This window comes from Equus przewalskii, chromosome 1 (genome assembly GCF_037783145.1).
Source record: "Equus przewalskii isolate Varuska chromosome 1, EquPr2, whole genome shotgun sequence".
In the NCBI taxonomy this organism is placed as follows: Eukaryota; Metazoa; Chordata; class Mammalia; order Perissodactyla; family Equidae; genus Equus; species Equus przewalskii.
In genome coordinates, this window is record NC_091831.1 from 50,885,567 (window position 1) to 50,909,983 (window position 24,417).

General features: G+C 37.4%; 1 protein-coding gene across 1 annotated transcript in view; it reads right to left on the reverse strand.

Moving 5' to 3' along the window:
* Positions 1-9,003: 9,003 nt before the first annotated feature.
* The window catches only part of TMEM26 (transmembrane protein 26), a 39,523-nt gene continuing 24,109 nt past the window's right edge, over positions 9,004-24,417 (reverse strand). The window contains exons 5-6 of the mRNA XM_008532620.2: positions 16,086-16,162; positions 9,004-13,106 (exon numbers count right to left, since the gene is read on the reverse strand). Of these exons, the coding sequence (XP_008530842.1) occupies positions 12,682-13,106; positions 16,086-16,162 (502 nt within the window). The 3' untranslated portion in view covers positions 9,004-12,681. The remainder of the gene's footprint in view (positions 13,107-16,085; positions 16,163-24,417) is intronic.

Sequence of the window (24,417 nt, forward strand, 5' to 3'; positions counted from 1 at the left end):
GCAAATGAAGAAGTCAGAGAAAGAAAAGAAAGGAAGACTTACTGTTTTAGATTCATTTTTACCTGCTACAGACTCTTGTCGCCATGACCTAAAGGACTTGTATCAAAGACAGAGCTAGGAAGGGAAGGAAAGGGAGAAGTCTGTGTTAGGGAAACCCTACAGATCTTCAGTGAAGGAAACCCACATCTTCCTTGTCATTGTGTCTTTATTCTATTATCTTAATTGTCTTAGAAAATGTGGTAAAAGTTTCAGTGTGGGAAGGAGAAAAAATGAGTTTTATTTTTCCCAGCTCCAGTAAGTATACAAAAGGAGACCATCAAAAGAAAACTCTCTGGTATAATTAATCCCAGTACTGCAGAAACAACAGCAAGAAGAAGAAATGTGCACAATGCAAACCTCTCTTTGAGAAGAGGCAGTCAAATTACTCTAATATTCCTGAGGATGGAAGCTGTTGGGAGCAAACCAGTTCAGGGTGCAAAGAAATGGAGTGGTAATTTAATCACATTCTAATTTTGCTGACAGCTGTAGTTGTCATTGGACCCACTTCCAGCAAGAACAGGACAATTTTGCTAGTCAAAGCTAAGTTTGGAAAATTTCAGACTGATGAGGAAGACAAATCTATTTCAATGTTTAAGTGGGTTTGTGCTCACTGCTTCTCACTGATGGAGTGGAATCATTTCATGATGCGTTCCTACCTGGGGATCTAGACCTTCGGATCTGAGCTCCTGTTCAGAACCCAAAGACAAAGCATGGTCTTTTGGCCACTCTGAGTGTTCATTTTCTCATTTGTTTAAGAAAAAAAACTTGCCTCCAGGGTAATTATGAAGATTGAAACAACTGATGTGAAAGCATTGTATAAACCCTAAAATGTTGGGCAAATAAAATTATTTTAAGAGTATTACAGATATTATGTGTTATCAGCAGAAAACGAAACACGTTTAATTTTTTGGTTTTATTGTATGTTTTTCTTTGTACTTCGCATTTGTGTTCGGGTTGTTTTGGTCTTGAATTTGCCATTCACCAGAGTACACCGAGGACAACCTTCGCTTCTCCCCGCTTTCATTTCTTCACTTTCAAAGAGGTGAGGAGATCCAACATTCCTTCATGCTCAAATGCTCCAAAGCTATGTGACTCAAAGTGCAAACAAAGAGCAGAGTCGATCTCGAATAAAATCCTTGTGTGGACAACAAATAAAAGGAGGTCAGCAGCGTGACACTAAGTGAAAGAGCATTTTTGAGGCACTTGAAACTGAAAAACAGAAATTATGATAGTTGATGTTTGCTTTGGCTTCTCCAAGAAGTTGGAGAAATGAGGTCTGTATTCTTTGGAAGATTCGGCTTGAAAGAGGACTTTTATTAAGTTTTAGAAAAGCCATAAGGCAAGGATGAATTCCGTGATAGCTGATCAAATATTTCCTGAACGTTATCCCTTTCGAGGGACTGGAGCTTTGATGAATGTGGCTGTCACCCCCAGTGATGCCATGTACGGTATAATAAATGGATCAGCTCCTGGATGTTTAGTCTTCTATGGAAGAACACGGAACACAAAGATTCAAGGGTAAGCTTATTTTGCTTGGTGCTGATTTTACATCTGTGCAGGTAGGTGTGCAATTTTACAACACAAATTACCAGGATGCTATAGATCACCAGCACTCAGGCTGTGAAGAGGCACGTGTGTTCAGCAGAACCAGAGATGTCTGCAAATTCAGTCAGGTCCGACTCAACAGTCTTTAAAAAAGCAGCAACAGCAGATCCAGAAATACCAGCCATTGCTACTCATGCTGCTGACTCTCAAGCCAAAATAAATCGGGCTGAATGAACTTTTTTGTCACATCTGATTCAACAGCATGAAGCTTAATGGGCTGCTTCCCCAAAGAGAGAAATGGTGGACATCTGCTCTTAAAAATGACCGACATGTTCTCCAAACTAGCATTTTATCTAAGGTTTTTATGCCAAATACCACTTAAGGAGAATCTTAAACTTTTTGAAAAGTATTTGCAAAGAGTTAATAAAAGAGATTGGAATCTTCAAGTATAGACCAAGTCTGACTTCTTTTCTAAGATTGTTTTACCATAATTGAGATTTCTAGAATGTGATGGCCCTAGGTATTCTTCCTTTCAGCCAAGTGAATTTGTAAAAATAAATTTCACTGCTCCCTTGAATGTGACGAATGAGCATCTTCTGCCCTGGACATCTACTAGGAATACACTTTAGACTATTCTGAAGGCCCATACAATGCTTGTAAGTCTTCCATGGTGCTTTCACATGAATGGTGTCCCACCACTTTGAGCATAGAAATACGGCTGAGTTCAGACAGAAGCCTCTCCGGAATAACTGCATCGTTTGAAAAGAAGACAGCAGATTATAGCCCAAATCATTATAAGTCCAAGATGAGCTCTTGCGATGTTTGAGGGATCCTACGGTGGCCATCCCACAGCGATCAAGAGCCATCAACCTACAAAATGTGTTTTCAAAAAACAAACAACTTTGGTTTCTTTTAAATTGGCCATCTCAGATCTCCTTTCTTTTTTGCATCCCCTCTCATATTTGAAAGTGCATGTTGGGAGAAAGGCTGGGGCCTTTAGCTTCTACAACAAAACCCCCAGAGAACCAAAATGAGCCCTTCACAGGCACAAAGATCAGTGGTAGGGAGCAAAGTTTATGGAGGTTACAGTAGCATTTTTTTTTTGAAAGACCATGGATATAAATTTCCTCAAAAGCAAGAGCAACATCTTATTCATTTGTGTATCCCTCACATAGTTAGCAGTGGCTTGTATGTAGTAGGCATTAAAAGATATTTGTTGATGCCATTGATCATTCATAGTGCAAAAAATTATTCCACATGCACCATGAGGATCTCCTTGGGGCATAGAAAGATGAATAAAACAAAGTCTCAGTTCCAGAGTTTACCACAGGGGTACCATTGGTCTAGGCTTCAAATTCACAAAAGGCCTAAAATACAGACATTTTTCATTTCTCCACATGAGGTTATGTATGCCTTCACAGAGATAACTCTGATAAGATTGAGAGCTGAAGTTTAAAAATACAAATTTGCATAGAAATTTAAATTGTCACAATTTTTGCAACTCTTGATTTTTTTAATCTGTAAAGATTTAATTAGCATATTGTCACATTTATGTAAACTTACCTATCTATCTACCTATCCATGGTTTTTCTATATAAAATAAAAGGTTCACAAAGGAATGACCTCCAAATTATTAATGACGAACAATGTAGTAAGATGGGACTCCACGTGATTTTTACTCTCTTATACATTTTTGTCTGTTTGAAATCATTACATTGAAGAAATATGGCTTAAATAATCAGAGAAAAGCAACAAAATTATATTCATTATGCAAAACAAGAAATAGGATTCAGCAAATGTGTGAAGAAAAGAGTCTGTCAAAGATGACAACTTAGTTTGAACCAAAATGACTGGAAGGATGGTGATTCTGTTAACAGAAATTGAGGGTTCAAGAAAAGAAACTGATTTAGGAGAGGACATGTTTTGAAGCCAATTGTGGACATGTTGAGCTGGAAGTGCCCGAAGAGCATCTACATGGAAATGTGGAAGAGAAGCTTGGGAAAAAGCTAGCGATGTAGACTGAAGGAGTGATGGATGGTAGTGAAATTGCAAAGGGAGACATTAGCCTGGATGGAAAAGGTAGGACTTGTACATTTAGAGAGCGAAGGAGTAAACAGACCCGTGGGTATAGAAAGAACCGATAATGAGGGAATATGAGAACCTCACATCACTATGGGAGTGGAGGAGGCCACCAAGAAAAGGCATTCCACCATACTGAAGGCAGAGTGTCAAGGAAGATGATGGCTGGGAAAGCCCATGGTATTTGATGATTAGGTCTTTTTCTACATTCACATAGAGGAGTCAGTAGGTGTTATGTTCTCAAAAAAATACTCAACATTAGGAAATGCTCAAGAAATGATAATGAGTGAGCAAAGCAGGTGTATACATAAATATGTAGCATGACTTTAGTTTTGTAAAAGTATTATAGGGATAAGTAAGCATAGAAAAAATAATGCACTCAACAGTAGTTTTTGGGCAGCTACTATGTGCTAGCCACTGGGGTCACAGAGATGAACAAGACAGATACCCTTGACCTTTACATTTTCATTGTAGGTAAGATAGAGAATAAATAAATAGATATATAAAGATAATTTCAACTGGTGATAAATGCTAGGAATAAAATAAAGATCGAGGTGATGGAGGTTATTGAGGAAGGGATAAAGTGATGGCCTCTCTGAGGATCTTGCATTTAATCTAGAATCCAAATGCAGACAAGGAGCCAGCACTGGGAAAATGGGAAGTGGGTTGGGGGTTGTCCCAGGAAGAAGCATCAGCAAGAAAAAAGTCCCCAAGACAGAAAGAAGCTTGGTGAATTCTGGGAACAGACAAAATTTCAGTGTGTCTGGAGCTGTATTGTTATTATATAGAGTACGAGAAATGGCCCATGCCCTCAGACAGCTCACAGACTTGGGAGAGACAGTCCCATAAACAAATCATTACATTTATTCTGATGAACACTGGGATGGAGACAAGTACAAAGTGTTATGAATATACAGTAAAGGAGAAGAGTGTCTCCATTCTGGAAGCAGTCAGAGGTGATCTTTGAACTAAGCCTTCTGAAGATTTTATGTGGATTTTTGTCAAGGTTGGTGACCGCTGAGTGGAAAATACTGCTAGAAGGGGGAATCTTCGTAAGGAGCCAGGGAAGACATTATTAAGGCAATATAAATAGAGGTGGTTTGATTAGAAAATATGGGAGAAATTGCATAATTCAGCTAGACCTGAGAAGAAGAGAGGAAAACTTCTGAGGACCACCATCCCATTGATACTCCTGCAAACTCTAGTCTGGGACCACTGTAAGTGACAAGTCACATAGCCTCACACCCACATTATCCTACCTGGTGTCCTCATCAGCATTGCTTCTTTGACATCAGGGACCCAGGGCTGGAGGATGTCTCTGCTCTCAGAGGATGTCTATGCTCACTCTCCTGGAGATCCCATAGGGTGCAGAGCAATCTTGGCTGATGCGATTATTCTTCCTCCCATAGCCATCAACTCTGGATGGAAATGGGCCACCCAAGAAAGGTGAGGGGTGAGTAGACAAAGAATCAGTAATGGAGTGGTGGCAACGGAGGGAGGATCATTGAAAAAAGAAACAGTGCATGCAAACATATAGTGAAGTAAGTGACAACGGCAAGTTAGAGGAGGACAAGGAGTATGTTACGGTGGCAGTTGGGTGTGTGTGTGTGTGTATGTGTGCAGCTATGGGAAACAAAGTTGAAAAGTCAGGGTAAGGCCAGATTATGAAAGGTCTTAAATGATTTCCAGCTTGCGAAAGGACTTTTGATCTTGCTGGCAGTGAGGCATCACCAAAGTGTTTTAAATAGAAGAGACACATGATGCAGTATTCGTTTTAGAACAGCTCTGAATGCAGTTTAGGATATTATTATGGGACATTCAACCAGGAGGTTGGACAACCAGTTGAGAAATGACCACAGTCAGTGAGGCAAGAAATGATGAGATGCTAAATTAAGATAGTAGCAGTTGGAATAGAAAGGGTAGGGCAAAGATTAAAGGGAATTATAAGCAGCACGACCAAAAGAATTTGTAGATTACTTAGTAAGGAGGGATAAGAAAGAAGAACCAAGGTCGAGGATATCTCCAGTTTTAGCATGAGTGCCTGGCAACACGGTTAGCCATGATTTGGAATGCAAGGAGGGGAGTATATAGGGAGTTGGGTGTGGTAAGATACGTATTCTATACATATTGTGTTGTGCTTGCAGAATATCCAGGGGGAGATGCAAATCCAGACATGGAGTCCAGGAAAGACATTGAGGTTAGAGACCAATGAAACCACTAGTTATAGAAGTTACTTGAAACCAAGAAAGCTGATGGAATAATTATAGCTTTTGACCCAGCTGTTAGCTGTCATTCAGGTCATATGGGAACTCTTGAATAATAGGGAAGAACATTCATTGCCAGAAGGTAGAAACAACCCCCAAGATCCCAGAACCACAACCATCTGAATTCTCTAGCTATGCACTTGGCAGAAGCTGAACAACAGCATCCGCAGAGAAAACATATTTTGTCTTGTAGATCCAATTTTCCTTGCCCAAAATTCTGTTTGGATACAAAGACTATATGATATCTGACATACGATTGGGTTAAGACATTTTGTTTTCTTCAATAATTTGATCAAATTTGCATACGATTCATTTGATCGCTTACCACAATCAATTGTAAATTTAGTAAATATTTGACAAAAATCAAAAAAGCTTACATACACAAGTCAGATGGGCTATGAACATGGACTTGGAAACAGATGCACAGATTTTTTCTGAAGTTTTCTCTTTCAGGGTTCCTTCAGTTCTCTCTATCTCCAGGGGAAATCAGCTTGACTATGTAATTCAATGTGAAATTCCTCTATGGTTTGTTTTGATGGTTCCATAAATGTCAGGGAGTGTGAAAGTGCCACACTGGCTGTTGCAAAGTAGTCTCCATGGTACTCATCAAGACCTGATGAATTGTTTTGGTCAGTTTGATTTTTCTGTGGTCTTATAGATCTATTCATTATTTCATTTCCCAAGGTTTGATGCTTCATAAGGCAAGCCGAATTTGACATGGTTTAAACCTTCGGTTTATCTAAAGTATCTAAAGATCATCCTTAGTTATAATGGCAAAGTCTTTATTTTCTTGTGATGGGTGTAGGTTTGCTTTATTTGGAAAACGACATCAGAGTATCTCTACATGGCAGCAGCCTCTCTAAGCTGGTGAGGCTTCTTTTTATTAGTAATTGTTTCTAAAATTACAGAAGTAACGCATGCTGATAACCTTCAAACTGTAAAAGGCATTAAAGTAAAGTAAAGGAAAAGAAAAGGTGAGAATATCCATGATCATTGGAAACTTGAGACACATTTCATACATTTATTAGCCACCTGTAAAGGTCTGGATAACATTTACAAAAAGAGTGACATACTCATGGTGGCTCCCTTACTTTTGCCTAACTATGGTACTATGTAGTGTGGATGTTCCACAACTTAATAACCACCTTAATGATGGACACTATGCTGCTACTATAGAAAATACTGCCTGAACAGCTTTATACAAAACATTTTGCCCGCATTTATCTATAGGATACATTCTTAGAAGTTGAGTTGCTAGGTCAGATGATAAATATATTTTTAATTCTGACTGATATTGCCAAATTGTCTTCCAAAAATTGCAATTTACATCCTCACTGGCAATGAATAAGAATGTCTGCTTCCTTTGATCCCCTCTAATACAGCATTTTGAAAAATTTTTGAATCTTTGCCAACCCAATAATAGAAAGATGGTATCTTGTGGTTTAGTCTGCATTTGAAAAATAGTGTTTCATTGTGGTTTGATTCTCATTTCTTTAATTATTCTTTTTGCAGTGATTCATGTACTTCAATCTTTTGCTCATTTTTCCAATGGGTGTTTACTTTTTTTTTATTTGTAGGAACTGTTGGCTCATTAAAAAAACTAATGCTTTGTTATACACGTTGCAAAATATTTACCAATTTGTTGTTCAACTTTTGAATTTGCTTATAGTAATTTTACAATGTGAAATTTTTAATTTTATGAGTCGGTGTTTACAAATTGTTTATGGTTTATAATTTTGTATCCTACTTAGAAAACATTCTCACCATTGTAACTATAAAAGCAAAATTCACTGGTTTTTATTTTTAATGTTTAATTCTTTGATCCATCTGGAAATGTTTTGGACGTAAGGATTGCGGTAAGGATCCAAATTAATATTTTCCAAACCCTAAACCACTTATAATATTTTATCTCCTCCCAAGCCATAATTTATCACATATCAAAATCGTTATGTATTTTAGTCTATTTCTTGACCTTATTCTGTTTCATTTTTCCGCCTGACAGAATCAAATTATCTTGGCTTTTGGAGCTGTATAAAGTAAAGACACTGGAAATTCTCTCTCCCTTTTCTCTTCTTTTTAGTATTTTCTAGCTGTTCTTTCCTGCTTATTTTATCATAAATCTTTAGAATCAGCTCGTGTAGTCATTAAAAATTATTGATATCATCATGGAGCTTGTGTTAAACTTATAGATCACTTTAGGAGAAATTGATACTTTTTAAAATAGCAGGGTTTCTTCCCACTCCCGGATAGAATATATCTTTATATTTGTGAAATTATTCATTGACAGTCCTCAAAATCATTTTAGAGTTTTCTTTACATGGATCTTGTACATTTCCTGTTAAGTTTATTCCTATGTATTTTATGGTTCTAGTTTATCTTATAACAGAGATATCTTCTTCAAATATATATTCTGTGTGACGTTTGTTTATATATAGAAAAGCTATTGGTTTTTGCATGATTTCAGATTACTTTTAATAGCTTCTTAGGTTTTTTTAAATACTTCTCTTGGATGTTCCAGACTCAATCTTTTACAAATAAATAATAAATTTGAGTCCTCCTTTCTAATTTCCATACCTCTCATTTTTCATGTCCAAATGCACTGACATCTTTCTCCAGGAAAGAAAATAATAGGAATGTATCCATGATACCTTTGGCCATTCAGAAATTTTAAACTTTTTCAAGGAAAATCTGTCAATCTTGTTTTCATAGTTTCTGGGTTTCATGTCTTGCTTTGGAAAATCTTTCCCATTCCCCAAATGCTAAAGATATATTCCATGTTTTCTCCTAATATTTTATAGTTTTCACTTTTACATTTAGATCTTTAATCCATCTGGAATTTATTTCTATATATTGCGTGAGATAAAAATCTAACTTTATTTTTTCCAGATGGTTTGCAAAATTTCTCAACATCATTTATAAAGCTGGTCAGTCTTTCCTCACCAGTTTGAAATGCCACTTTAGTCATATTCTAAATAGATCAGTTTTTTTTTTAAACCAGAGCTTAAAAACTAAATGAGATGAATTACAGTAAAGAACAAAGATGAGAAATGCAGGCAAAAAAAAACAGGCATTAAGATAAAGTTGTACACAATTTAATGTTTATAATAAAATACAAAGGTCATTCACAGCAAAATAGTATAAATATAAATAGTTCAGAGAAAATATTCTTATAAAATCATCTAGAAAGAAAGATCCGGAGGATGGACACCCATGAAATATATGGCTGTAGCAGTTGATTATTCAAACATTGTTTAAAGTTACTCTCATGATATGGAAAGTTATTTGAAGCCTCAGAGTTATAAACATCCTCCAGCTGCCTGGTGTAACCCCAAATCAGATGTTTCTGAGAGTGGATCAGAATGTCCACCAAGTAAAAAGCAAAGTCCGAAATTAGAACAACAGTCTCTTCTTTTCTTATAATTCAAGACTGTTTGGTTTTTCACTTCCATCTCTGAGGGTCTGCAATATATTTCAGCAACCTCACTTTTCTGGCACTGGAGTACAATGAAGGTGGAGAGAGGCTTGGCCTTGCAATTCTTTTTCTCTTTTAGCAGGAAAGTTGATAAAGAATCATTGAGATTAAATGCCAAAGATAAACAGGGTCAGTGTTGAACTCTGAAACCTGGGTGGAAATCCTAAAGCATGTGCACCTACAATGCATGCCCTCCCAGGACTTTGAAGAGTTTCTATTAAATAATGATTTAACAATTAACATTACAATACTGAATCTTGATATTTCTCGGCCAAATCTTTCTGGTCTTAAAAGGCCTGAAGTGTTGCTACATGTTAGTAGAACCAAACAGAGCCAACCGATAAATTTATGAAAGAATCTTCTTCTTGTAAGATGAGAAAGAATGTTATTGGCCAACACAAATGTTTATTTTCTTATATGATCCTTTATAGCTTAAATAAAAATTAACAGAATAATCAAAGGCAAAGATAGTTTATTAATGTTGCACTGTCGTCATGTCCTCTGAGATTCGGTCAGTAAGAGTAAAGAAAACCCACAAGATGGTTCTCTGAGGTGTGTTTCTACACAGCATCGTTAAAACACGTATAAATACTGTGTTTTCTCACCAGTGGAATGATGTGATTTTAGGAAGGACATTTGATTGAGCTTTAACTAAGCAATTAAATAACAACAACAACAAATAACAACAGCACCAACAACCACCAATAAGCCCCATTCTTCACTGGTTGGGGATTGGCATGTTGTGTGTCCGTGGAGGGTAGGAGAGAGGTATGGTTTACATCACATTACACAGATGATCTGGGTCAGTTATCTCATTACAAATAAAATGGAAGCAAATCCCAGGATGTCAGCATTTGGGAGGTAACTGCTGTTCTAGCCACCGTAGAGCGAACCCTTGGATGTTTTCAAACATTACAACGCGAACAATCGACAATAAAAACATACAATTAACTGAATACAGTTTGAACTTTTCATCGGGGGTCCTAGGGATGCCGCTTGGACTTGGGTTTTACTTTTAAATAAACTAAATGAATATAGATTTTTTTCTGCTCTAAAAACAGTGAGTCCCAGGGAGTGGGAGTAGGGGCAGTCAGGGTCGCAAATGCTGCGCTTAGCGGACTTTCCTGGAAAACCTTGCAGAGCGTGTGTCTATTTTTGCCACAATTAGTTGCTGAGCTGGTCCTGGGCTCTCTTTGCCTTTCTGGCACTCGGAGGAAAGCTAGACTCTGGACTTTTTATTTCCCAAGCGGTTGGAGGAGTGCTAATTACAAAATACTTAAACACTAGAAGCTCATTCTCGAAGCCAAGCCAAGTCTCAGATTTGAAAGCATTTAAAAATATCCTTGCAACAGCCGTACTACTTTATACTTCCTCTATTTTTAGAGGCTCAATGTTTGTTTTCCTGGAAGAAAAAAATTAAAACATGAAAAGTATGCCATGAGCAAATCTGTAATAATAAGCGGCACATACATGTTGTGGGGGAAAACAGTCAACGTAAAACAGTCAACATAAAAACAGATTCTGCTGAGGCGGTTTTATAAATAGCAGTTATTACTTTGCTTTCAATTGCTAAGCATTTTAAATAACAAGCTTTTAAAAGTTGTCAAGTTCTTTATATAAATATAATGTTCTGATCTTAACTTTCATAAAATTATTATGGCAAATTATAAATGTATGCCATTAGTTTCACGTGTAATTTTACCATCATCATATTGCTAAAATTAGAAAGGCAAGGAAGACAAGAAAGAAATAGAAACATGATATCAGGCACTGAAGAAGCCATTAGTTGGAAAATAGTAATTTCTCTGTATAAAAACAGAATTTGCCCATGAAACTTCTTATCACATGTTTTGAACAGATATCATGTCGCACAGATTTATTGATAAAATTGTTCCAATTGGTTGTCTATAGGTCACATCCAATTTAAGGTCATACCCTGCCTTATTGTTAAAGTTCCCTTGAATTCTTGAGCATAATAACAAGGAGGAACTATGCTTTGAACTCTAAAAGAACAGTTTTGAAAGTGTTTGCCTCGTGTCATTACTGCTAGATGGCCGGGGAAATTTTCACATTGTATCTTTAAAAGCAAAAATCATTTTAAAAGGCTCTGAATCACCTCCATCTGGAAAGTACAGAGCTATATAAAGGGAAAAGATGGCTATTTCAATTCTGGGGAAATGAAATCTTAATGCAGGGAAGAAAAGCCAATTTCCTGATTTCCACAATGCTGCGGCATATTCTAACCGCCGTCACCAATCAAGGGCTGTTGGCCGTGGACAGGGCTGATGCGAGCCGCCATTACCAACATCGTCCCTGAGACCAAAGGCCATCTCCGGTAGTGGCAGTTCAGAGGAGCTCCAAGACCGCCAGCAGACCCCAGAAACTATGGTAACACTTAAAGGGCCTGAAACACCTTTATTCACTGCTTCAGCGCTTCCTTACATCAACCGACGGAGTTCAACTTGGCAATACAGAAGACGGCAAAGCGGAGTAGAGAAAAACACTGACGAATACCGCAAATCACGTTCGGAGTGGAAACTGTGACTTTCCTAGCATTACCAGTATTTCCTGCCTCACAACCAGTAGATCTGTAACCGAAATGGCTTGCTGTGAATTTTGCAGTACCCAAGCCAAAAGCAATAAAATTTCTGTAAGAGCATATGCGCCATGACAGCATACCACATCAGCCCAGAAAAATGATTTTCCTGGCAAGATCTGTGCAGCGAGGAACAAGGCTCGCCATGCTATGGAAGCTGAGCAGAGATTTTCACTGCTTCCAGCCCACAGTGAGGTAATTTTAAAGGCACTTTTCCCTTCATTTGTTCTGCATTCACGGAATGTACATTTTTTGATGTCAGAGGGACATTGCAGAAAAGATCAGATGAGAATAGTCTGACAATAGAGCCGAAGTTCAAAGCTTCTCCATTTTCAGGTAACGGCCGCGACGGTTTGTCTGCACTAAACCTTTGGAGGGCATGTCACCGTAACCCTGTCCACAGCTTTTCAAACAGTTCAAGACAAACAAATCACTTAGTCGTTGAACAACTATAACATCTGATAGCAACATACAGAAGTTGTAGCCATAGCCACTAATCAAAGTTCTTTACATTCAGTTGAAAAAAGAAAATTCCTTGGCTTTGGTTTAAGATCACCTTTTATGTTGTTCTTTTGAACATTATTATATGCCAAGGTTATAAAAAGAAAAGAGAGAGAGGGAGATTCTGTCTGTAGGAAGAACCAGAAAGTCGAATGTTCTAGTTGCATGCCGCTGTCAATAAATAACTACGGTGTGGGGTGAGAGTCGTCGGAGGTGTCTGGCAAGGCCCGCAAAGGCAAGGCCAAGCCCTCCTTAGAACCACTCTCCCAGTCTCCGGGTGAGGCCCCGCTCTCGGCTGGGCCACTTGGGCGACTGTGCTGTGCTTTCAGGCCTTCTCGCTGACTTCGAAAGGAAGCACGGACATCCATCGCCAGCACCACCAAGCGGTAGAGTTGTAACACCACGACAAGGAAATTCTTCGCCGCAAAGAACACCAGCATCTGGTTTATCACTTTGAAATAGATCATCAGTATGAGGCGCACGACAAGGAAGGGACCGTCTTGTATGAAGACGCTGATTCCAATGTTCCAGAGATCGGCACTGTATTGGCAAAAGAACAGGCTGGGGAATCCCCTCGATGTCACAGACAAGGGGCACATGACGTACTTTACTGAAAACACAAGACAGACCAGTTAACATATCTCTCTGAAATGAGGGAAAGTAAGACAGAATGAAATGACAAGTCATCAACAATGGCTGCTACACTAGTCAACGACTGGGAGTGATTCTGTAATGGAATTCTGGGTGGAACAGGCGAAGCCATCCTTAAGATTTCACATCACCCTTAACCACGCTTAACCATTTAACATAATTGGTCATTTTATATTCAAAATTGGTAATAATTTATAATTCCAATAAAACACATCAAAGAAAGCCAGTCCTCTAATTTATATCCACGTCAAAAAATTCACCTTCTAGTCCTCACACTGGGGAAAGCACAATTAATTAGACTAGAGAAAATAAAGAATAAAAGAAAGTAGCATGTCTGCCCTTGGGGTCTGCAGTGACGGCAGGCAGCACAGATGGACGCGCTAGGCCTCAAGTCAAGGAGCATGGCTGCCTCTCCTGGTTCCCTCATTTTCTAGCAGCAAGATGCTGGCCAACTTACTTAACCTGCCTGGGCTTCAGTTTCCTCATTTGAAAACTGAGATAACAATGATATCTGTGAGGAGAGAAGGCCATATTCACCGGCTCTCTTTGCTTCCTTCAGAGTAAGACGCCTGGCTCTTCTCTGCTTTCTCACTCCCTCTTTCCCTTGGAATAATAAATGACTTACCTGACTACTAATTTTGGGAGACAGAACAGAGTATACGTGGCCCAGATCCTTCTGGATCCTCTCTTTGGGATTTACCTATTTACTGGTTGACTCACTCAGCCACATGTGAAAACTGTGTTGCAAAAATTCAAGCGCTTATATTCAAATTCAAACTCATTTCATGTTAAACATATTTTTCTAATGGTGGGGGGAAAAAGGCCAAATAAATGCCATTGTTATTTTGTTTTGTGTAATTCCTTATGGTTTTGTTTCACAGTTTACAAGAAAGACTGGATATAATTACGGATTTTCCAGTTAAACAAAAGGCGATCCAATCAATAGATGAACCTTTCTGTTTTAATTTCTAAAACGTTAACTTAATTCAAGGTTAAGGGCAGAAAATAATCCTTTTATAATAATGAAGGCTTCCATTTGGAGTTTTCAAACAAAGAATGCCTTCGTCTACTGGAGTCTGCAAATATTATGAAGCTGCTTTAAAATGGGTGAACATAATGTACTGTTTGTTGGAAAATACAATAGTGATTTAGTCAGAAGTAACATTTGGTCTTTGTTTTACAAACAGCTGCATAATATTATCACCCCTGAAAGTTTATAGAATTTCTTTCTTAAATAAAAATTTTCTTAGCAAGGCTATAAACCACAAGATATGGAAGGCTGAGGACCAGCAGAGTGAATGACAAAAGAAAAACTAACATAAGATTGATAATAGCCTTTCCTAAGAAGTGAGGGTCAGGAAATGACTCCCAGGGGACTCTTATTTGACATCTAAAGGAATGGTGCTAATATTCTGTCAGAAGACATCAGCTGATCAATGGGTATAGAGTATATTCTAGGGCATATTATGACAAACTCTGTGTGTGTGTGTGTGTGTGTGTGTGTTTATTGGCATATATTTGTTTGCAATTATTAACTAGTAATTGGGCTTTTGGTATTTCTGAAAAAGCCACAGCTACTCTTTCAATCTATTCTGGTGACAATTTTGTTTCAGAAAGTAGATGCTGAGGTCTAAAATGCCCTCTGAAACCTCTGGGCCTATGAAAGTGAGCCAAAAAGTGGCATAAAAACTTAAATATCCCTGTCCTAGGGTTAATTCTAATCCTGAGGCCATCAGGAAGGAAGTCATAAAAAAGAAGGCAGACTTAAGGAAAATGTAATGATTAAATCCTAGAATTTCTTCAGAGTAAAGTGGCATCCAGAAGAATTGCCAAATCAAAATTCCAGGGTATCTAGAAGGTATGGGATGACTCCAGATCAATGCTGTCCAGTAGAATCTTCTGTGATGGTAAAAATGTTCTCTATCTGTGCTGTCTAATATGGTAGCCATATGTAGCAATGGACACTTGAAATGTGGCTAGTGTGACTGAGAAACTGAACTTTTAATTTTATTTAATTCCTATTAATTTAAATTTAAATAGCCACATGTGGCCAGTGGGCACCATATTGGACAATGCAGCTCTAGATCATCACTAGCATGAAATTCCTGGAAAACAGTTTACTTCTCACAAAGTCCTACAGGTTTGTGTCTTTATTAAAGTAAGACCTGGGGCCAGCCCCATGGCCTAGTGGTTAAGTTCAGCGCACTCCACCTCGGCAACCCAGGTTCGGTTTCTGGGCACGGACCTACACCACTTGTTGGTGGCCATGCTGTGGCAGTGACCCACATACAAAATAGAGGAAGGTTGGCACAAATGTTATCTCAGAGGAAATCTTCCTAAGCAATAAATAAATAAATAAATAAATAAATAAGACCAATGGGATTTCAAGGGCCAGTATGAGGAAAACTTTAATTTTCCATGTGGCACTGAAACTGCTCTTACTCCCTCTGATGTTCTAATGCATGGGTCTGACAAAGAAATGAAAATGACTTCTTAAAAATATCAAGACATAACATTCATATGCCAGCAACTGTGCTGAGTACTTTCCAAACTATGTCTTATCTAGCTATCACAAGGGCCCTCTACCCTAGCTACTATGATTATCATTTCATTTCATGGATGAAAAACCGGGGTGCAGATGCATTATCTAATTTGCAAGAGGTTTTATAATTCATAAGTGATGGAAGCACTGTATGCTGCGAAAGTACAGCTGTGCTCTTATCCACCCAACTATCTCAGGCTCACCATGTACCAGAGTGGGGCTGCTCGTGGCTTTCCTAAGTTTCAACCTACTTTTCTTCTAAGCTGAACTGGAACTAACACCAAGAATTCAAAATGATGAAAATGATATCCTTTCAAATGCCTCCTTAACTTTAACACAGTTTATAATCAAGAGCTGTAATTTTCTGTTTCTTTGAGCAAACATCAACATCCTTACCTGCCAGGTCAAGTGGAAACTGCAGCATGCTCCAAGTCCAAATAACAAGGATGGCATAGACCAGTGCAGGGCTATTCCTAGAATGCAGACAATATTTTAAATTAGTAATAAAAAATACAATAACGTGCAGAAAAGAGAAATATTTTCTTTTGCTTATATTTGAGTATACCCTAATAAAACTCTTGAGAGTTGTCAAAATATCTTGGTGACAGAAGAGATCCATGAAAAATCCATGCATGATTACAATGGAAAAATGAAAAAGAAGTGAAAGACAAGAAATCTGAGACTTAAAACCCAACCGCACATGTGCCAACATCTGTGTGAATTATGGCAAAGCCCATTTTGCTGTTTTTAGTTTTATAAAATCATAGAAACATTGTAGGAGAGAAACGCTGGGAAATAAGTCAGACATTGACCTGGACATTCAGAGGGCTAGTTTCGAGAAATTTCAAGGAGAAAAAGTGAAAATTGTTCAAAGATCCTGAGACTCTTTAAAGAGCCATCTCAAAAGGGCTAGATGATGCTTAAAAATTAAAAGCCCAGCAAGTAAAAGAAAACTATCCTTGGTTGGAACAAAAATGGAGAGATAAATGCAAAACACAGATTTACACTAGATACTAGGATGTCAGGAAAGGAATATGTCTGTTTCATTCACGGCTGTATCCCAAGTGCCAAGAACAGTACCTGGCACTCCAAAAATATTTGTGGAAGGAACCGTTGAGTGTACAAAAGAAGGGCCCATACTTCGCAAATATACAAACATCATAGACCCAGGAGAATGGTCTCAAAGACTAAAGTGAGAAAGAATAGGGGTTACAAAAATACAGAGGATATTAAAAAAGCATCAAAGTCACTTTATTTTTTTCTAGCAAAAATATAAAGGAAGTTATCAATTTGAGGTTAGTGGTGTAATAACAGGTTTTGTTGCCAACTTCTTTGTCAAGAGGGATTTTCAGATTGGGAAGGAATAGAAAAGCATCAGGGAAGAATAATTGAAACCAAACCAAATGGCGCGATTGTAAGGGATATCTTTAAGTGCTTCAAGTGTTGGGGCCCTGAAAAAATTGATCTGAAAACTCCAAGAGAATTTGTAAATGAGATTTCTAAGCCATCATTATCTGTCTTGGCAGTTACTGGTGGAGACAAGGCTGGTGAGAAAAAAAAGGAAGTCTTAACTTTCAAAAGGAGGCAGAAATATATCTTAAACTACAAAAGGCACATTAACTATTAATCCCTAGTTAGACTATATAAATGATTATTTAAAAGACTTCTGAGAACCCTTACAGAAGAAGACAGTAATTGCTAGGAATCAGCAGAAGTTCCCTAAGAACAATTGCATTCCACTAAGATTATTTTCTCTCTCTTTCCTTTTTTTTTTCAAAATAGAGCTTGGATTACCAGGCAGGTAATGATATATAAATTAGGAATAGACATTTGGATTTAAACAAGGCTTATGAAAAAGCCTCCCATAGTGTTCTTATTAACAAGATTAAGAAATGTTCTGAGTTTGAGTACTGTTAGATGAATTCCTAACTGCGAAATGACTCCCCAAAGGGCGCTCTCTAATGGGATGCTTCAGGCTCTGACTTTGATTCCGTTCTACTTCACATTTCATCAATGACTTGGTCGCCGACACTGATGGAAGACTTCTCATATGCACATATGACATGGAGCTGGGCTAGGAAACCAATACCCCCGAAGACACAATCAGGATCCCAAAAGATCTTGACAGGATGTAACTGGGTGGCTTAGAATAGGAGAGGTAGCATTTCGCAGCAGCAGCCATAAAAATGGCTCGGGATTTTCCCTTACTGTTATCTAATTATGAGTCCACAGTGTGACATGATTTATGAATTTCCAAAATCAAATGTAATCATGAGTTGCTTCACAAGAAGTATAAAGTCTAGAATTTTAAGTGGAAATGCCTAGGGAACGCAGTCTGTAACTTTCCCTCTTTGCAATATCAATGTCTATATATAGTAGATCTTAAATAAGTGCCTGAATTTTTAAATAATTTTACCTACGGTTTCTGAGCTCATACTATGTGCCAAGCGGTTTTCTGTGTTTAACTCCACGATCACACTTCATTCTCATACCGACTCTTCAAAGTAGGTGCACTTATCCCTATTTGGCCAGTGAAGAAACTGAAACTTAGAGAGTTGAAGATACTTGTCCAAAGCAATGTGATTATAAGTGTTGGGAGCAGAAATCAAAACGAGATAGCTGATTACAGTATCCACACTTTTGACCACGGCATTATACTATTTCCATAAAGGAAATGGAAAGTTTTAGCCCTGCTCTATTCTATGAAGTTCAGAAAATATCTGAAATATTATGTGTTGTGCTTCATGTTTTAGGAGAAACATTTATAAAGTTTTTGGTCCAAAAGAGAGAGACTAGGATGACGAGAGAACTCAGAGCCATGTTATATGTAGGACAGTCCAAGAAACTGAAAACTAGAGAAGATTCCTTAAAAGTCTTATTTCCTACATTTAAAGAGTTATCATGTAGAAAAGAAATTAAACTTATTTCTTGTGACTTCAGAGGACCAATTCAGGTTCAAAGGATTTTAGTTGCACCTATAAGAATCCAAATTTCATCACAATAGAGGAAAGTACTTTCTAATAATGTGAACTCAAAATAGAATGAGTTGCCCCTGGGGTTATTACATTCTCTATTAGTGAAAATTTTCAAAGAAAGTCAGGACAAAAACTTGGTAAGAAAATTTTGGATAGGATTTTGCAACAGATGTAAAATAGATTTTTCAATAGATGGTCACTTTTGAAGTTTCTTCTCATCTCAAACTTCAATAATTCTACCAAAAACTCATGTGCAATTTGTCTGCAAGGCAGCAGAAAGCAGTGGTAAAGCATGAATTCTGGTCCTAGGTTATTGGAGTTCAAATACCAGCTCCGGTCCTCTCCAGAGAGATAGGATGTGGGCCTCCAATCCCAAGTGGATCCTTTACTAGCTACACAAATATGAATAAGTAATTACGCTTTGTTTTACCCATCTTCAATATGAGGATGACAATAATAATAACTGTTGGATTTTATATAATTTTATTAAGTACGTTTAAATATATTAAACATACAAAGCTCTTAGAAAGGCACTTGATACAGACTAAGTACGGTAGATCACTATACGTTAGTTATTATTTTTATTACCATGTAACCTTGAGACTTTCTCAATTTCTCCTGACTGCCACTGTTCAGTATACAAAATGGTAATAATGTAAGTATCTACCTCATTGTGTTACTGTAAAGGCTAAATAACTTATCATAATTAAAACCCTTAGAACACTGCTTGGAATACAGCAAGTGATAAATAAATATTATCTACTAGTAGTATTTTTGTTATTATTATATGAACATACTTCTTAAATTCCTTGTGTTGTAATTTTATCATTGTATAAAATAGAGATAAATAATAAACTAACCCTAGCCCTAAATAAGCCAAATTCTAACCCTAGAATAATGAATGTATGTCTTTTGCATATCCAAGTATTATCTGGACACACACAAAATAGGGGAGAATGGGGCTGTTGAGAAACATATTAGTAGAGCTGTCAAAAATAACTTTGGAAAAAAGGGCAGAAAAATTTTGAAGCAGAAACAATTTGTATTATTAAATCAGATGGTAAAAGTTACTTAGGAAAGTTAAACGTTAGAATGTAAATCACTAAGCTTAAATGGCAAACCCTCAAAATTTGTGAAGGAATTTTGGAGTGAATTTATCCAACATTCTCTCCATTGTGTAACTATCTCCCCAATTGTCTCTCCCCATTTTCTCACGTGTAATCTGTCTTCATAAATGTCAACTGAGAAGCATGTAAGCAGACAATGGACTCTATTTATAAAGAGACAAAAGATCTTGAGGAGAATAATTATAGATGTGAGTAACACTTCTCTACTTGAAAAACTGGGAGGATAAAAGACTGGCATTTGGTAGCTCAGTGCACCAAATCTGTTGGGTGAAAAGTAAAAATAAAGTCATACATTGCTAATTTGCTTAACTATTTCTTTTTGGAAGTGTAAATGTTCCTGTAGATAAGAGATAATCAGTGGATAGAATTCATCTAGCTTTTAAAAGAGCATCCAACAAACCCCTTCAGAGAAGAGAAAAAAACAAAGGAGAGTGAGAAAAAGAAAGAAAGAAAATGAAGTATTAATCTAGCCTGGAAGAAACGTTCCACCAAGCAAAAAGAGCTAAGTAAAAAGAAAACACAGGCTAAACAGGAAAATTCTCCTTTGTGTGGTCAAATACTCAGAGTGGAGGATCAGTAACGCTACAGGAACAGAATTTTTTCCTTTTAATAAATGGTCTGTGTTCACAAAAAGACTGCATAGAGTGAGCTCCAAAGGTGTAAATAATCATTTAACTCTTCCTGGCACGGACACTGAAATTCAAATCTCTTAAAATGTTGGAGGGTAGCTGTCATCGAATGAAAAGATCAGCAAATCCCCTCCCCAAAAAGCATACATAACACTGGACAAATTGTCCAAAACAACTACTTCAGGTCTCTGGAAATCAACCACAGGCAAATAACAAGTTGAGTAACAATTATTTATGAGAAGCTGATAGAACTTCAGTTATAAAGAGTGGGAGTCTGAGACATTCTTGCCCATGGGATGTTTGTTCTCATATCCAACCAGGCTGGCTATGTCAAAGAAAAATTGCACCAGTCAGAGCTAAACAGGCAAGGAAAGCTTTATATAAGACTATTGCAATAGACAGTGAGATTGAATTCATCCCCACTGTAACAAAAGGCAGGAGAATTAAGCACTGGGGTGAGCTAGTGGGAGAGTACTGGAGGACGTTAAGGAGAAAGGTTGGTCAATGTGATTAGGCCATCCGTGTTTGCTAATTGATATTGATCTACATTAGGCTCTTATCCTCCCGAAGAGACTGGGAGATAAGGGTGCCATCTTTCTTGATGATCACATTTCAAAGGGATGGCTCCTAGGTCCTTAAGAAAGACCTTCTTGGATGGTAAAACTGGAGAGAGTCTGTGAGAAGACTTACTTTTCAAAGGGGCGGAAAAGAATTTACATTTTCAAATTTTCTGAAGTAAATACTCTAAGGAAAAGCAGATCAGAGGCCATACTAGGGAGTAAACCTTTCTAAAGTTTACTTAAGCTAAGGGCAATGTTAAGGTCATCTTGGTCAGCCAGAGTGGTAGTTTTACTAGGAAGACATGGCTATGAAAACCAGAAACCCCTTAGCATACTGACTTGATTTGCAGTGGAGTGTGAAATCCCATGCTTAGGGGTATGGTCAGTAAAAGTAACGAGTTTGGTTGGAAACAAATGGGAAAGCCCACAGCTTTGTTACTTTGAGGTGGCAGTTCCAGTTGGGATGAGCGGTTGGACTAACTTGAAATTTAATGGAGAGAGTCCAAAACTAAGAGAACTGTAGAAGGGCTAGATAAGGTTTCGATGTATGTCAGACATGTGCAGGGAAGACCCAAGAAGGCCAAGTGGAAATTAAAAACTGAGGTATATATAAAAGCTTTATGAACTTTGAATATGCTATCCAACCCATACACATATCCATTAGCAGAGGGTGAAAGTGATCAAGGCTCAGAGTGTGTTTGATCACAAACACTGCCCAAATCATTGGCTGACCATGACCTATGCAGTTATAGGTATGACTCCAATCTAAAAACAAAAATAGGAATTAAAAAACAAATACAAAAACAGAGCAGAGACATCAGTGGCTGCAATCCAAGGGGAGATAGATTACTCAGATTAAGTTCAAGCAATTTATTGAGACAAAAAAACAGCAAGAAGAAGCAGCTCGAGGGTTGGGGGGGAAGCCAGGAGACAATATATTGCTACAAATTGTAATCCAAATGTCCAGTTTTCCGCAAAATAGTATGAGACTTGCAAAGAAACAGGAATGTGTGACTCAGGAAAACAAAAATCAATAGAAACGGACTCCAAAGGGGTCCAGATGTTAGATTTAGCAAAGACATCAAAGCAACTATTAAAAATATGTTCAAAGAATGAAAGAAAACAATGTTTCATAAATTAAAAAAAATAAGATGACAATGACTCAACAAATAGATAATCTGAAGAAACAAATATAAACTACAAAAAAGAATTAAATAGAAATTCTAGAACTGAAACTATGGGAAATTTGACTCTACATATGGATTTGAGAGAGTAAAAGAAAAAAAAATCCATGACCTGAAAGATAGATCAATGGAAACGATTAAATTTGAACCACAGGGAGTAAAACAGATGGGAGAAAAATGAACAGAGCCTCAGACACTTACGGAACACAAATAAGCATACATATTTGTAATAGGAATCCCAGAAGGAGAAAGAGAGAATGGAAAAAGAGGAAAAAATGGTTGAAGAAATAGTGACTGAAAATTTATAAATCTGAGGAAAAACATCAATTCACAGACCAGGAAGGACAACAAAGTCCTAGTAAGATTAAAGACAAAGAGATCCCCACCTAGACACATCACAGTCAAACTACTGAAAGCCAAAGAGAAAGACAAAATCTTGAAAACAGCATGAGAAAAATGACTCCTTGTGTACAGGGTAACAACAAAACAATGGCTAATGTCTCCACAAATGGTGAAGGCCAGAAGGCAGTAAAATGAGATATATGTCTAATGCCGAAGTAAAAACTGTCAACCAAGAATTCTATATATAACAAAACTATTTTTCAAACATGAAAAACAAACGTGTGTTTAACATTTCTGGATAAAGACTAGGAGAATTTGTTGCTAGCAGATGTACCTTAGCAGAAATAAATTTCTAGAAAAGGAAAATCTATAGAGACAGAAAGGATATCAGTGGTTGCCTAGGGTTTGTAGTGTAAATGAGAATTGACTGCAAACAGCCACGGGTATCTGGATTCCGGTGATAGTTACACAAATCTATGAATTCACTAAATATAATTGAACCATGGAATCACAGCAGTTGAATTTTATGGTGTGTAAAGTCAAGGCATTAAGACAAATTTATAGCATCTCACAAGTCCATGTAAATTCCTAAGAATTAGGCAAATGAACTTCGATGTGAGCATAAGGAAGAAAATTTATTTAGGTTAAAAAAAAATAGATTTGAGATATTAGCCAGGATGCAAGAAGGAGAGGCAAACATCCTGTGATATAGCCATTATTGCAGGCTTTCTCCTAAATTTATCAGCCAAACTTATGGAATAAAATAAAACAGAAAATAAAATGTGGTAAAACAAGGCAATGCTAAGTGGGTTACAAGGAAGGAACTCTTTTTTCTATTAGATGTATACATCTTTTACATGTATATTAAATTCATTCTTCATGACTGATGGTCTCTTTGAAGTCAAAGGGGAGGTGAGTTTAAGTGTCACCTTTGAAAACAAGGACATTTGTAGTGTCGATTCTTGCAGTATAGACGGGAGATAGGAAAGGAAATGAGAGAGGAAAAGAGAAGACAGGAGATCAGAGCTTGGGAGGTGGGTTTTAGGAGAGAGAAAAATCTCTAAGTTCTTTCTGGGCCTTGATTTTGGGGTCTTTGAGAGAGATGGACACAAGCAGGAGTGGAGTAGAGATGACAGAAGGTCACTGGCACAGTGTAGTTATATTAAAAATAAAATGGCTTCAGTCTGAGATCATGGAACTTGAAAAGAAATTGAAAAACAAAAACCATGGCATAATTTATTCGATCTCATTCTTGGAACATGATATGTTAAATGAGAAATACTTTAAAATAAGAAAAAAAAAGATTTATGCAACATTTGGATTAATTTGTAGGTGGCAGGGGAAATTGCTGAATGGAAATTGCCTGGGCCGGGATAGGACTGTGTGTCCTTTTGCTCATCACTTGCTCACCATTTGCTCCCCAGTCTCTGACCAACACATTGCCTGGCACGTACTAGACAATCAATCAATAGTTGGTGAATGAATGAATACCTCGGTATTTACAAAGGCTTTTTTTTTGCTGGGCAATCAAGATTTTAGTCATTATCTTATTTAATATTCAATACCTATGGGCAAACAGGGATCTATAAAATGCCCCTTGGTGTCACTTGTGGATGAACCTAACAAGCATACAGTCAAATAGCTGAGTTTGGCATTTCTCACGTTTTATTACCAGGTCCACATGATATGCCCCTCCTGAATACCCCATTTCCTGCCCTATACCCCTCCCATCTCTCTAGATATTTAGCATGAAAGTGTTTATTTCTGTGTAAGTATAGTTAGTCATCTTTATATTCTCATGTCCCCATCACTGTGTCTGTAGTTGTTTATTGTTTTTATGTGCTTGGTTATGATTTCTTCATGTTTTTCTTGTAACTGCATCATATTATAAGTGTCCTAAAGTATCTGAAC